This window comes from Nestor notabilis, unplaced genomic scaffold, assembly GCF_000696875.1.
Source record: "Nestor notabilis isolate BGI_N333 unplaced genomic scaffold, ASM69687v1 scaffold5675, whole genome shotgun sequence".
Taxonomy (NCBI): domain Eukaryota; kingdom Metazoa; phylum Chordata; class Aves; order Psittaciformes; family Psittacidae; genus Nestor; species Nestor notabilis.
This window is the reverse complement of record NW_009929751.1, coordinates 83,453-99,164: the sequence shown is the minus strand read 5'-3', so window position 1 is coordinate 99,164 and position 15,712 is coordinate 83,453. Positions and strand designations below refer to the sequence as shown.

General features: G+C 35.9%; 1 protein-coding gene across 1 annotated transcript in view; it reads right to left on the bottom strand.

The window, feature by feature from the left end:
- The window catches only part of LRCH1 (leucine-rich repeats and calponin homology (CH) domain containing 1), a 58,302-nt gene that overhangs the window by 17,724 nt on the left and 24,866 nt on the right, over positions 1-15,712 (bottom strand). The window contains exons 15-18 of the mRNA XM_010015133.1: positions 13,281-13,353; positions 7,282-7,386; positions 3,889-3,998; positions 824-961 (exon numbers count right to left, since the gene is read on the bottom strand). Of these exons, the coding sequence (XP_010013435.1) occupies positions 824-961; positions 3,889-3,998; positions 7,282-7,386; positions 13,281-13,353 (426 nt within the window). The remainder of the gene's footprint in view (positions 1-823; positions 962-3,888; positions 3,999-7,281; positions 7,387-13,280; positions 13,354-15,712) is intronic.

The window sequence follows — 15,712 nt, the reverse complement described above, 5'->3', positions numbered from 1 at the left end:
TACAAAACGAGTATCAGGCTTCAAATGGCAAATTTTTACCAACGTGTACATTAAAAAAAAAAAAAAAAAAAAGGTGGATAGTCTAAAAGCATACAAAACCTCTTCAGAACCAGACTGGCATCAGAAATCTGGAACAATGATATGTTCAAGAAAAAGACATCAATAAACAGAGAAAACACTAAGAAAATTAAGTTTTGAGAAACGAACACACATAGATTACATCAAAGCACTTGTATCATGAAACAATCAGGTCCATAGGTTTGGCAAGCCAATATTAAATCACTACAGGGCATTTTTCTATTCCGTTCTGTTTGGAGGTAAAAGGAATAATTTCTACATTTAACCCAATAGGAAAAACATGCTAATAAGTTCTGTAGGTACTCTAGTAATGCGACACCTGCCAAGCCAAGTATTAATGAAGTTAACCTCATATTTTTTCAATTTACAAACAAAGGGCTAATTTCCTTTTAAAAAGGGTCTCCCAGATAAAAACCTTGCAATCACAGAATTCCATACTGTACTGAACAAAATGGCCCTTATCAAAACAAAATCTGATCTGTTGATAAATCAGAAAGAGGCAGAATAATTTTATTCACTTATAGATGTGTATGTATACACACACACTATATATAGTATGTGTGTGTATATATGTATTTATCAATCTATCTATATAGTAGATATATGTTGCCCCTAACAGCAAAGAACATTCACTGAACAGCAACCTGGTTTCTATAACCAAATATAATTTGGAAATAAAACAGTAATTTTTAAACATTTCCTCTCTCCCTCCCCGCCCGAACACAACAAGAAACATCTAACTTACTACTGCTGGTGAAGGTACATGAATACTTGCTACAGACCGAGGACGAACATGATTTACTAAATGGCAGAGAACTACACCATCCATCAGAGCAGACCCCAGGTCTTCAGGCAGACAAATCTTTAGTCTTGTTTCAATGTTCTGCAAATGAAGAACACAAGCACACTTTAATACAGAAATGAATGAAGGGGAAAAAAGAAAGGGAATATATATCCTCATCTTCTCATATGCCGTAGACAGCCAATTTTGGGGTTTTGGTTCACTGAGAAACATACTTCCTTTATATAACTAATTTTTTAAAAAACAAACCCCAACCTCCGCTACCGTATGTTTGTCACTGAATTATGTAAATGGCTTTAAAAGAATTGAAGATTTCAAACACTGCTTTCATAATACGCGTTTATTTTTATACACACATATAAAAATATATAAGCACGCAATTAGCCATGTGATTGAGCTACATGTGGCTCTTTCCTTTCACCATTCCCCAAGTCTTCTACTCATCTATCTCAAATTTTCTTTATCATCAGCACTTTGAATCAGAACTACACTGTGTTAAGCCCTGTACAAGCAGAGAGTAAACAGCAATCTTTTCCTAGAAGTCTAAAAATTACTTAGGAAGCATTAGAGAGATTAGAAATACAGGTAAGGTAAGGCAAAACATTCAGATTTAAAAGAGAAATTCTGGGTACTTGTTAAGCAAAACTGAAGTCTCACTCAAAAGAATTTGATATTGCAAAATAAAATACTCTAAAAATATTCCAGGAAAAAAACCTGTAAGAAGGTTGTTATGTATGATGAGTTTCCTACATTGTGCTCTAATATTGAACCATTCCAACACTATACTTAGAGATAACTCTTAGTTTAACTTTCAGAAGATAATTACTTCCATTATTTTAAAATACATATTTCTTATTCCTAGTTGAACTTCCTTAATGTCAGTATTCTCTATTAATACATTACCTCAATCTATGCTGGCTATTTTAGACAAAAATAGATTCTTCTCTTTAGAATCAAAGGAGAGTGTAGGTCAAAAGGCATTTCTGAAGGTAACCCGGTCTAACAAATTTGAATTGACATCAGAGGTTTGGATAGTTAAGCTCTGGATATCTGCAAGGAAGGAGATCCTACATCACCTCCTGGCAACCTTATGTGTTTCACCAACCTTATTGTAAAGAATTTTCTCCTTACAGCTACTTGCAATTTATTTCTCTGTAATTTCTGCCACTACCTCTCGTTCTTTGACTGTGCATCTTTGAAAAGCCTGACTTGATTCTCTCTATTACTACCTGTGAGGCAACTGAAGACAGTCATATGATATTCTAAGCACTCTCTTTTCCAAGCTGAAGAATTTCAGCTCTTACCTTCTTCCTCATACATCCTTTACTTGTGCACCCTTACAATGAAGTAACCTCCACTGAACTCACTCTGGGGTTTCATTGTATTTTCCCAGTCAAGTACTCACATGTACGGTCTCACAAGGGCCAAACAGGAGAGTGAATCATGTACACTAATACAATGTTTTGTTTACACCTTGGATTAATTTGTAGATTACATAACATTTTTGGTATATGAGATGTGCAGAGTGAATACATTTTGAGACTTTTTTCCAAATGTGTTACAAATAGGTATAAATTAATGAATTAAAAATTCCTTCTCACTGATTGGCTTGTTGGGAGACTACATAGTATTGATCAGGGTGCACCTTTTTCTCTTTTTTTTAGTGAGCACAGCATACCTTCAACACTAGTTCAGTGCATTTCCTGTTAGAGTTCATGGTCTGAGACTACACTTAATTAAAATTGAAGACTTTAAGAAGTGGATCAATTCTCTTTTGATATTGTCACCACTGAAGAACTGCTCTCTTTTTCAGAAATCATCCACACTACAGCAGCAGCCAATTTGTTCCACTTCGCATGTTAAAACCATGAATGTTTATCCTTTAAGTGACAAAAATCAACCAGTATTTCTTGCTAGACTGTTGCTCAAGTGTAAGTGGCAAATCAGTCTCAAGACAACAGGTGTCTGAATTGACCACGGATATATGAAAAATCAAAGGGACGAAAAGTAAGTATGTATCTGAAGCAAAAAGTTGTATGAAGTGAAGCAATGTCTGTAAAAACACACCATTCTAAAGAAAAGAGGGAAATGTATGGAAGAAACCCCAATGTCTTCACAATATGCAGCTCACTTGAAGAGGTTGCACTGAAGGCAACTGCATTTTGATTCCTGAATAAGGAACCCAAGTACTGTAATAGCTGTTCCTTCTTGTTTAGTGCCCACTTGGTTAAGGCTGCAGGTTCTGTGGAGTCTCACTGCGGTTTAACACACCATGAAACATTTCAAAAGCAAAATATACTAACAGGTACATTTATTCATTAAGTATGAACTTAATAACTTGTATGTTCTGGGCTATTTTCTTGTACAGTACATAGTAAGATGGTCTCGAGGTTACTTCTCTCACTGTAGGACCCAGAATACCAGAGTAAACTTTATTAATTCAAAAAATCTGTCTAGCTTCTGTCACCAGTCCTTGACTTGTAATGAAGCTTCTCACAAGAGACAACAGAACTTTCAATTCAGGACGCAATGCTGAAGATCAGTAACACATTAAATCAGTGTTACTGGTAATAACTAATACTAATAGAGTGTAGAGAGATCTTATTAAGTCCCCATGATCATGGTGAATAACCTTGTGATACTTTTCACTGTAAGGATTACCTAAACTAATTACCAAGGCAGTAATTTTGAGGACATTATTTTTAGGAACAGTTACTTGGGGACTTGCTACATACTTGTGGTAACTCTTAAAAGGAATGTAAAAAGCTGCATTGATGCTGCTGGCTAGACTACGCTCAGAAGAACTACCTCCTAGTGCAGTTTATTACTGATACTACCATTTTCTTCTCCTTATGAAGTCTGTCTCATCTAATTCCTGCATCTCCTACTGCAGAAGGAATGTGGTATCATTTAACCTTTTTAATATTCTCATACTTAGACAACTTTCCCATCAAAAAATTAAAAATACATTCCATTAACACAAATTGATTCTACCAACACTCACGTACCTCACGTAGCTGTTCCACAAGCTCTCTCTCTTCTCTCATCTGTTCCATTTTCCTTCGAATTGTAAATTGTGGGTCTATTGATTCCAAATTTCTTTGTGGTCTTAAGAACACTATGATTTAAAAAAAAAAGACAGATTTTAGTGTAAAAACAAACACTTTGATTTATTCATTTCTAAATGAATCAAAATCCTTAAGAACTGCCCCCAGCAAAAACTCAGGACAGAAAAATCTGATCTTGGATTACAATCACAAATGGATATTTTCTGGATATTGCTCTCAATGGCTTCCTGTACCACCAATGGAGTGGATAATTTTCCAACCAAATCCTAACCTCAACAAATAAGTTTTGTCAGATAATTAAGCACCGACATCTCTCCCTTAGAGATTCTGATCTCTACAAAACTTTGTATCTAACATGGCAGGAACACCTCTTCTTCTACGTAGAGCCCTCTCCTACAAGCTGCTGAATTGTGTAACAAGCATCTTCCTACACAGGACAAACTGCTTACTAGATAAGGTTATACTAAAAAAAAAAAAAAACCTCAACTAAAACCAACCCCACCCACCAAACAAAAACTAATGTAGGCAGGCTTGGCCACTGAATAAGTCTATCCACATTAAAAAGTTGTATTGCAAACATAGCATTGCACAAACTCTCCACAGTAGTCCCTCCCACCAATCTTGTCGACTGTATCACTTTGCCCACATACAGTTCCTTGAAATAATTACATGAAATCTCTGCATATATGCACCTCTATGTTTCCTTTTTATGTGATCAATGACTGTTTTGAATGGTTTGGGAGAACAAGATGATGGATGCACAGAATGCAACTGGCACCTGTTTGCCAATCAAATTATAGGCCAACCTGATTATTGTGGAAAATGATACTGCTTAAAAGAAAGAAGTGTTTTGCATTATTTACTTTTCCATCTCTCTCCTGAATGTGCTATGAAACCCTAAGTACCAATTAGTGGGGTGGAAAGTACAAAGCCTGGAAACCTCTGTTTTTAAATACAGCTACTGCTCAGTCTGGATTTTGCTAACTTAAGGCCATTAAAAAAAGAGAGAGTAATTTATGGGTCAATAAGTAACAGGATAGAAAAGAGGAGCCTTTTGCTTCCTAAAAGGCACATCAGAGAACTGAAAGTGTATGAATTGCCAATAGCACCTACTAGAGGAGTAAAACCAGATTACTTACACTTGACTGTAAGAAAGTTACACATAGGTGTAATCACAGTAATTCTGATATTTCATTAAAAACTGTGACACATCAGTAATTTTATTTTGGTTTTGATGTGGGCTGAATTTTAAAAATCTGCCCTCAATAGATCTAACAAAATAAAACACTGAACACTTGGTAGAAGGATATATCTATATTCTGACAAAAAGTACACTGTTAATGAAGTCCCCAAATCAGGTCAGGGTCAACATACAAAACTGTGCCATCTGACACCTAGGACAAAGTTTCTGCCTGAAAAATACTCTGAAAACTCAGACAAGGCTGGTCACCAGGAATCTCACCCAGCTGTACACAGGTTGGTTAAGTATCAAAATTAATAATCTAAGCTACTTCTTGAGCCAAAGGTACAGACAGACACTACCTATGGCAGTTCAGCCAACAGGCACTAGTTCTTCCCCTTATTTACTAAAAAAGGAACTTAAGGCAACAAACTCCTTACATATCCTTAGGCTACTTATCTGAGGCTACACAGGGCTAGTACATGGATACTCAGAACTGGCCTACACACATAGGTACTGCTAAATGTTGTTGCTTGCTTCCTGGTACAGTCTTGGCTGGTGCAAACCCACCTCTCTTCTATGCAATGTCTAGGAATAGCTCAAGGAATAGTACAGGCAACAGACATTCTCCAAAGGTAGCTTAAATGCACCTATCCTGTTTTGGAACATGAGAGTGCTTAGGTACGGATTTGAATCACTCTGGGCCAATTAGCCTCAGTGCCAGAGAAGGGTCTCTGTTCCATTTTACTTCCTGCCACAGGAAGATACACCTTAGATAACAAACAGCCTCAGGTAACAAACTCTAAACAGAAAGGCCGGGAGCCTGATTAAAAGCAGTTTTCTGTTGTAACAGCCCAAGGTAATAAAGACTATTATTTGCATTTGGCTTAAGGTTTGAATGACATGAAGACATCTATCCATTTCAAGTGCACAAGCACACACTAGTCTGTACAGCTTGTTTCATTTAGAAGAGTAAAACAGTAACAAATCTAAATTAACACAGATCAAATTGTACACTGATAGAAGTACCTCTAGCTTTCCCTGTTAAAATATTCATCAGCAAAATGTCAAGTGAGCTTCATAACATCATTAACTAAATTCAGTTTTTCAGCTTATTGTTATCACAATTCTTATATTCCATACTCTATGGAGCTGATTCCTCACATATGCTGTCTTTTATAGTTTTATAATCAAGAACACTGTGGCAATAACAAGTACTATCAACTACTGAACTGAACTAAGAATATGGGTAGTCTAAATGTTGGCATTTATCATCCAAGACTTGTGGTTTTGGTTTCAATCTGATGCTCTTTACAGTTTCACAGCCTTCAAATATCTAAACACCCTTCTAATTTAGGGCAACTGGAAGAACAATGGCCCTATTTAAAAAAAATAAATACACCTGCCTATCAAATATTTATAAACAGTTTAATTGTCTAGGTTCTGGTTCTTCCATCTACTTACTATACGCAGTACAAGACCCTCCTAGCACAAAGAGACCCAGTTTTGCATATGGTGCCATGATTCAATGGCAACTGAATAATGACAATAATCTTATGCTCTACAGAAAAACAAAACAAAAGCAGGAGTAATAACATCCACTAACACACCTGGCCTTCACTATGCACAGATTTCTGTTGGACAGAAATCACCATTTTTGCTTAGCTGATTGTTTCAGCTTTGTTTCTTCGTGAATGTCTTTTCTAATTAAGTTAGTTATGCACCTGCATTAATAACGGCAGATGGGAGCAGGATATTTTCATCAATAGTAGGTATCTATCAAAAAATAATAAATTTAAAAAAACCCCAAAAGCAAAAAGGCAGAAAACTGGTATCAGAAATATTTGCTGTTTGAGTACAACTTTTATAAACCCTTGAAATTAAAGCAAGTAAATAAACCTATATTGGAAATACTTCTTGGAGTGGACATCATGGGAAAAGCTGTTTTGCTGGACTTGAAAGCAGTGACACTTCATTCATTTACTTTTGACACTACACATTCTGCCGTAAATCAACGTGCATCCTTTGAGGTATGTAGTCTTACAGACATCCCCTCAAGAATAGTCCTTAATCCTTAGCCACATAGGGCATTTGCCATTTATTCAGGTTTCCAAAAACCACAAAATTAAGTAAATTACATATGGAACACCTACCATTGTCACTGTCTCCTTCAGATGGGATACTGTAGCTAAAGTTGTCCCATGTTTGTGCCTGTGTAAGTGTGTTGAAGGAGATAGGAGGAAGACTGAGGGATGGGTCTGCTGGAGGGGGGTGATAGCCAGTCCAACCATGGACCGGAGTGGGGATAAAAGAGGGCAGCAGCATTTCGTATGGCATTAGAATTGTATGGTAATGACAAAGATGTAATTCAAAGGTGATTAATATAAAATGCATAATTTTTGAGAAAAGAATGAAAGATGGTGCAGAATAAAAAGAACGAGAAGTTATATGTTAGTACTTGCAAATCATACATTATATGTGCAGTTAAGGCTGTTAAGCTCAGCAAGATCATTGTAACCATAGCACTTCACACAACTTGTTTACAACCAAGTGTTAAGAAAATGTACCCATAGATTTTACAACATAGCCTGACAAATACCTTGACTCTGTGATTCAGAAGGTGAATATATCAGCTGTGAAGTTTCAGCAACTAAAAGTTCAGAGAATAAGAATTTTGGTATTTTTTGTAACTACACAGGAAGAAGACTTCCTCCCCCAAAGAAAAATAACACATCCGTATGAAAATATTATCACATCACAGCTCTCTAGCAATTTTGGTAAGTAGCATCTACATTAGCCCTCGGATTCTCATTCTGTTGAAATATGTTCTGTACGTACATGTACTACACATGTTTTCCTTTTATTATAATTCACTTTATAGTACATGCAGCACTATTATTATTTCTTGCTGAATCCCACAGCAGTAAGTCCAAACCTACAAGAGCCCAGCACCCTAGGAAATTTCTGGTGGTCCACAACTTTTACAGACTTTCAGGGACAAGCACCTCCAAAGGGTGATCCTGAGTCTGCACCACAAGCCTTGGCAAACCTGCATGGTGGACAGTCTTCTTTCACACACTAATCCAGTAATGATCCAACTGGGCTCCCAAATGCATGCAAAATTGTACATTTCCACAGAAGCTGCAACAGAGTCTGGAGACTATTCATCAAGATGACTGTAAGCACATGTAATGCCTACAGTTCATGACCACCCACCAACTCACTGCAGAGCTAAACTTGTATAACAATACATTCCCTATTCTCCATCCATTCTGCCTTTTCCCCTTCAAATAGTCGCAACAATAGCTCTTTTTTAATCCTCAAATCCTTCAGTGGACATTTTTATTCCTTCCTCCCACACCTGCTCAGCAGTCCTGTCTCCTGTCTTGATTGTGGAAAGGATTTCTGCCCAAGTTTCCTTTAAACCTCCATTCTACAGTGTTTCAGAACTGGACACTGACCACCTCCTTTGCTTCTCTTCGTCCTTCTCTTTATCTTTCAAAGCTTCCCACTGGTTTACTATTTTCTGATACAATTTAAGAATCTCTTCCTTTGCCCTTCACAATGATGTCAGTCCTTAATGAACTTTTCCCATATCTGAACACAACATTTATTACCAATTCTGCCACAAAATTATGAACTTTCTCACTTCTTGGTTTCCTACATATATTTCCATGTTTCATCTACTGAATACCACACACAAGCAACATTCATGCTCCTCAAATAAAACTAGAGATTATGAACTACCCCTACTCTAAATGCTAAACCATAAACCTAAATCAATTTAAAATTATTGTGAAGATCAGAAAGCAGCTAAACATTTAATATTAGAAGAAAATCCAAGGTAAAGTTTCAGTAAGCACAAAAAGTCCCTATTTTATACCATTCCAAATTAATAATCATGAAGAACTTAATCACACAGACTTTCTCCTTCCCACAATTCTACAATCTGTATTAACATGATAATTCAGATAGTGTTGTATAAAACTTCACCTTAAACTTCTCTTCAAATTCAGCTGTTCAAGAGCTCACTCTCTTTTGCCATGCCTTTTTTCAAAGCCAGTGTACTGGTTCTAGGACATCAGATTAGCTGAACCTGAGAGTCAACTCTAAGCAGACTCAACACTGGGTAACAGAATACAGATTTATGGCAAATGATAAAACAGTCTTTAATTATGGTGGCAGCTAGGATTCTCATTATTTTCCAAAGTACACGGATAATGCAGTTAGGGAAGAAAACAAATGGAAGAAATAAATACTCAGAGATTAGAAAAACTCTGGTTAGCACTCAAAAGAGGGAAAAATACTGTCAAGTTCTAATGATCATTATGTGTTCCAGCCAACTTGAAAGACAGTCAGGCAAACAAGTCCACTGACACTAACATTATGCTTCAAATCTACAAGTTACCAAAAATGAAGACGCTGGATTCGTAAGTAAGATTATGCTAAGTAAACAGTTGCAAGGGAACTTTTCGCTTCACAGTAGGAACTGCTTCATGATTTCTGAGTTTTGTCAATGCTTCTTTTAGTCTCTGAAGGTGTAATTTTTTGTTTGTTTTGTCTGTGTTGCTCTTACCTTGTTATTCTTAGGTGTTAGCAAAAATAATTTTAGTACTACTTTTAGAGTAATTCTAGGGTGGGAGCAGGAGAAGAAACAATATGCGGCTTCACTACTCCTTTGTTACAGAGACCTCAAAATGGCCAGAACAAAGGCAAAAAATATTTTTGAGTACTGAAAGATTTATTAGTAGGTGTTCAGGCCTGAAGGTCTGACACATTAAGGATTCCGTGGCAAGAATTTTTGCAATACTCAGTTTCAACAATTAGCACCATTACAAGCATTTTAATCAATTAACAAATCAAGCACAAAGACTTTAAATTTATTAACTATTTTGAGTGATTCCTTTTCAGAGAGAAAAAGCACTTCCCAAAGGCAAAACTACGGTTCTAAAAGACCTTGTAATTATTCGTTCATTTCAACAGTATTTTTTTTAAGGTTTTCAAAATTAACGTGACTTTGAGAAGCCCAACTCTATGAAAGTATTTAAAATACAGGAGGAAATAGTCTGAAAAAAGTAAGAACTCCTGTCTGTTTTTCCCTTCCATGTCAACATCTGACCCTTGGAAAGAATCTCTCAAAAGTCAAAGCACAGTCATTACTTTTCAGAACATTTTCTTTAGGTACCATGTCAGCCATCAGATATGAATTTTCCTGATGTTTTACCTAGCTTTAATATGCAAGAATAAAAGGATCGTCAGTCCTGAACACATATCAGTATGTACTAACACAGTATGTACTAAAACACAGATGTTTAAGTCACTGTGGTTTATCCTCTGGAAGCGCTTCCATTTCTGTGGGTACTTCAAAAAACTGGAATCCTTACCAGTCTAGAACAGTTTACTTTCACCTTTCCAAGAGACATAAATCATTATGAAATGATGAAGGGGAAAGGGACTGGTGTCAAACAGAAAGCAATATTCATTTACAATAGAGGAAAATAAATGCAGTGAAAATAAACTCTCAAATTTCAGAAAGGTACGGTTGCATGTATTTTCATTGAAAATTTGCCACTATTTTTTCCACAGAGCATGTTGTTCACATTTTAGTTACAATGATGCTCTTTTAATCTTGCACTCAGATTTGAAAGACCTATAGAAGAAAGTAGTTCAAATGTAAGATCTAATTAAGCTAAACAGATAAAACTCATTTTCAATGAGTTTGAAGGTTTCCCTTAGGGCCACAAAGAACTTAAATGAAAACAGCTAATGAAATAAACTACAAACTGAGCTGAAAAACTTTCCCAGATCACCAAATTGCTGAACCTCTAGATCAGCTCAGCTCTAGGGCAATAAAGCAGTATATAATTAACATGTACAAATTCAGACAGTTGTAAGATGGCTTAAACTCACACAAAACACAAAGTTTTAAAGGAAATACAGTGAAGAAACTAGAGACATGGCAAGCTTATGTTCTTTAATGGAAAAAACATGCAGGATTCACAAATGTCATTATTTTCAGTCATGTACTACTTCTATCTGTAAATTATTCTTAGGTGTCAGCAAAAATAATTTTAGTACTACTTTTAGAGTTATTCTAGGATGGGAGCAGGAGGGGAAACAAAATGTAGCTTCACTACTCCTTTGCAAAGTTTCATTTTGTTGCATTGTGCTACACAGATAGTACACAGTCTTTTTACCTAAAGTTGGACCTAAATTCCAACTTTAACCAGTGTATAACTTTAAAATAACATGACTAAAATTGGATGGGATGAAGCAAAAGATTGTGCAGTAATGCCTCTAGCTTCCTGACTGTGTAGTGTATGATATGGAGAGGAAAATAAACTCAGATTATCAAGTTTTTGCAACCCACAGCTTGACCAGAAGAGGCTATAGCATTGGCATACTCAAAACAATTCAAATATATGAATGTGAATTGGTACAATGCAGAAAATTAACAGACTATAACCAACTGACTTTAGTATTCAATGAGACAATACACAGCTGCAATATAGTCAGAGGAAGAATTGTAGGAGCTGTGCACATTTGGTCTTCCATCATGTGGCTTGAAGGATTTGTTGCAAAGGACTGCAACCATTGCAATCTGGTCTTCTTAAAAATCCTCTAAAAACAGATTCACTAGGCTATACTACCCTGACCTGTTATAGTCATTAAGTACAGGACATCTTGGTGCACCGATATACCAAGATTTGAGAGCATACATTGAAACAACACTTGAGCAAGAAGTCACATTCTTGCATTCTCTCCCACAATGCTGCTTCAAAAGTCTCTGGATGCAGATTTACTGGCAGTTCAGCAAAACACGGGCTACATCCCTTGAAAGCAGCAACATGGCACAGGCCCGCTTGCCTTCACACATCTTTCTTCTAACAGTGTTATTACAATGTTGCCACTGGACTGTGCAATATTACTCAATGTTTCATTTTTTCAAAATCCTGAAATACTTCATGAAATATATCTCTAAAGCATAAAAGAAGAGAGCCAGAGTTTAACAGTCCAACAAACTCAGAAGTGCAACTGAACAGATCTGTCAAACTGTATGTCACAACTATATGAGAAATTTAAAATATTCTCTTCATGAAACAATGTTGGTTCAAAATCATTTTCTTTGCTTTTTAAAACGTATAAAAAAATTGAAAAAATCTATGGGTACAGTTTCTTAAACGTTCTAATGTGAAACTGCTGCCATTATTGCCAAGACATTTTGTTAAGGAAACTACAAGCTTGTAATGTAATGTAATTGTAAATTACCAGCATTTGATTAAAAGCATTTGTGGTGAATGCAAGAAACCAGAATTACAGTGTTAGGATGCTGAAACATACTGAAAACCTGCAGTTATTCTTTAGAGGTGATATGAGATGACTTAACAATACTGACTACCTCAGCGCGGATAAGATAAAAACTGAGTTTAATCCTGTAGCTAATCCTGTTTTTAGAGGAAGCTGTTATCCAAGCCCTTAAATACATCTGTATTTCTGTTGGTGGTGGTTTGTTGTTCAGTTGGGTTTTCTTTTATTAAACAGCTGCTTGTTAAAAGATTGATGGTTATGCAGATTTAGTGCATTGCAAATTCATTAAACCCAGCTGCTGGCTAAAGTAAACATTTAATCTTCCTATGATGCTTGATCCTTACGCAAGCAGAAACTACTGAAAGACTCACTGCAATGAGCAATTTTCAGAGCAACGCATAAGTGTTTTCCAAATAAATCTAGTTACTCACATGTATTATTCAACAAAATCTAAACTGTATCACTACATACCAATTAAGCAAAAGACCATATTTCAGTCAGTATGTCAGCACAGATGATATATATGTATATATGTATAAATACGTGTATTTCCATATACACATTTTTAAACATACATACTTAATAATTTTGTCCAACACCTAACTGATCCATATATAACGCACCAAATACATGTTACAAATTCAATCTTGATTCAAACCTATAACCTTAAAATGTTCTAATTATCTTCTAACTGTTCTACAGAAAATATTCCATCACTGCCTTCTTAAGGGAAAAAGATAAACATCTATTAATAACACAGATACGTGTGTGTGTGTATATACGTGTATATACACACACACATATAAAAAAAGTACACACAAATTGATTTTCTTGCCCACATTACCTGATCGTGGCTTCAAGCCAAAAGGGATTGTGGTGTTTGTAGTAGGAGACACTGTTGGACTTTTATCCTTGTTCTGTGCAATTCAAGAACAGAAATCTAAGTAAGAGTAACATCCAGAATATCTCAGCACAAATAACAATACAAAATGCAAACGTAAACAATTCTGCATGCTATAATTATTCACAATATAGCCTCAAACCTACAATAATCTCCCCTTTCTATTGTGTCCTATTCCTTTGCTGGAAATAATAAGCTCAATTATTTCCCAGTTTTCTCCCATGTAATCACTTGGTTCCATCAAACTTACATTTTTGTGGCATAGCACATTTAGAAAAACAAAGTAAAGACATGTTTATCCTTAGATACATTTGTTTCTTTCACAGAATTAATTACCATTCTGCATGGTATTTTCCATGCAACACTGAATTTCTGCCTAAAAAGCAGAGAAGAGGAAGTTAAGCATACACTCAGAGCAGGATCACCCTTGACCCTGAACTAGGCTAAGAACCGCAGCAGGAAGAATGGAATAGCAGCATACAGGAGAAGGTGAGGTATGATCATCATACCACCAATGGCAACATAGAAAAGGTTCTTTCACCAAACTCCATAATGGGAATCTATTTAAAAAACGATTTATTATTTAAAAAGTGAACCCTCAAGGAGCTAGGATCTTCAGGAGCCCCATCACCAAGACTGGTGGAAGGTGGCTGGGTACTCATGAATTTGCAAGATGCTTAGACACAGTGTAGAGGGAGAAGACCTATTTCTGCACAGAAAATACAAAGGTAAAAATCTCCATAAAGAGCTCCCTACAGTTTCCCTTTTCAACCTTCTGCTCTGATTTGTGCCATGAAAGTGATAGGATCAATAAAATCAACTCCTGTCTGAGAACTAATCAAGGACATGACACAAATGTGCACAAAGAAATTGCATTTAAATCACTAGAAACTCTTGTGGAACAAGGAAGAGTCAAAAAAAGAAAATTACAGAATGGTTTGGGTTGGAAAGGACCTTTAAGATCACCTAGTCCAACTCCCCTGCCACAAGCTGGAAAACCTTCCACTAGACCAGGTTGCTCAAAGCCCCGTCCAACCCGGCTTTGAACACTGACAGGGATGGGAGGGATGGGGCAGCCACAGCTTCTCTGGGAAACCTCTTCCAGTGTCTCACTACCCTCACAGTGAAGAATGTCTTCCTAATATGCTGATGTGTGATCTAAATCTACCCTCTTTCAGATGTGTGTGGCAGAATGAACAAAATGTAAAAAAATTTTATACTAAACTACATAACTCAAGTTTATCAGAAAGTATATTTTTATATCCTAGTAAATCCTTCAGATGACAATAAACCACAGGCCAAGAAAGACAGACACAGACATTTCTGTGATATTCGATATGTTAGTATATGAACTATTTATATAAAACATACAAGAGACAAACAAATGGCACCAGCACCTTACCTCATTGTGAGAGGTTTGTCCACTTGTATTCCAAACAATTCGATCATTCTGCATGTTTGGAAAAGAAGTGGGAAGAGGAGGAGGGGGGAAGGAGAAAAAGACCATTTCAGCAACTATATTAGTGATTCACCCCAATAGGAGATTTTACTCATGATACTTAGATACAAAGTAATACCTAATTCTTTTTTTTTCACTGAAACAATTAATTTTCATGAATAATAAATGCTCTTATTGCTAGTTGAACAAGATTTAAAATTATTCTCACAGATTTTTCATCAATTTTTTAGTTTCAGTCGTAAGTACTTATAACTGCTTTTATGAGATTTTAATGTTTCTTGGTTCAAATGCAGTATCCAATTTTGTTTCACAGATTTTTGTAATTAAACTATCAAGTGTTTAATATGCAAGTATGTTTTTAATACAGATTTGAAGAGGGAAGTATTCCATAAGCAATTAATTTTATAATTGCAATATAACATACCTTTTGTTACTACTTCTGTCATAATTACAATGGAAACATGTAAATCACATTAATAAATATGAAATACAATCATTAATTCTGCATCAATCATAAATCAGCAGTGTCTAAGTAATAAGTAAACTACAGCATACGTAAAAACAAATTATAATTCAATTAAAAAATATTTCCTATGGGGCATTTTCTTTTTTAAATGGCTAAAAAAATGGAAACAAGAATAAATGACAGTACTTAGAACACTTAGGCCCAACAGTCACAGAGCTTTCCAAAAGTTAGCAAGATGGGAAGGAGGATTACACACCCATTTTGCTTCATGACCTTTCTTGGCTACTTTTCAAGATTAAAAGAAATTCTTCAGCTTTACACATCTTTCATTAATATTACCTTAACCACTGTATTAACTAGAATAAACAGAAAGAAATCTTACTCATCCCATCTCAGCCAGTTCTACCTGGGGACTTGCACTCTTGAGCACTCCTGTGCTCAGGGACTATG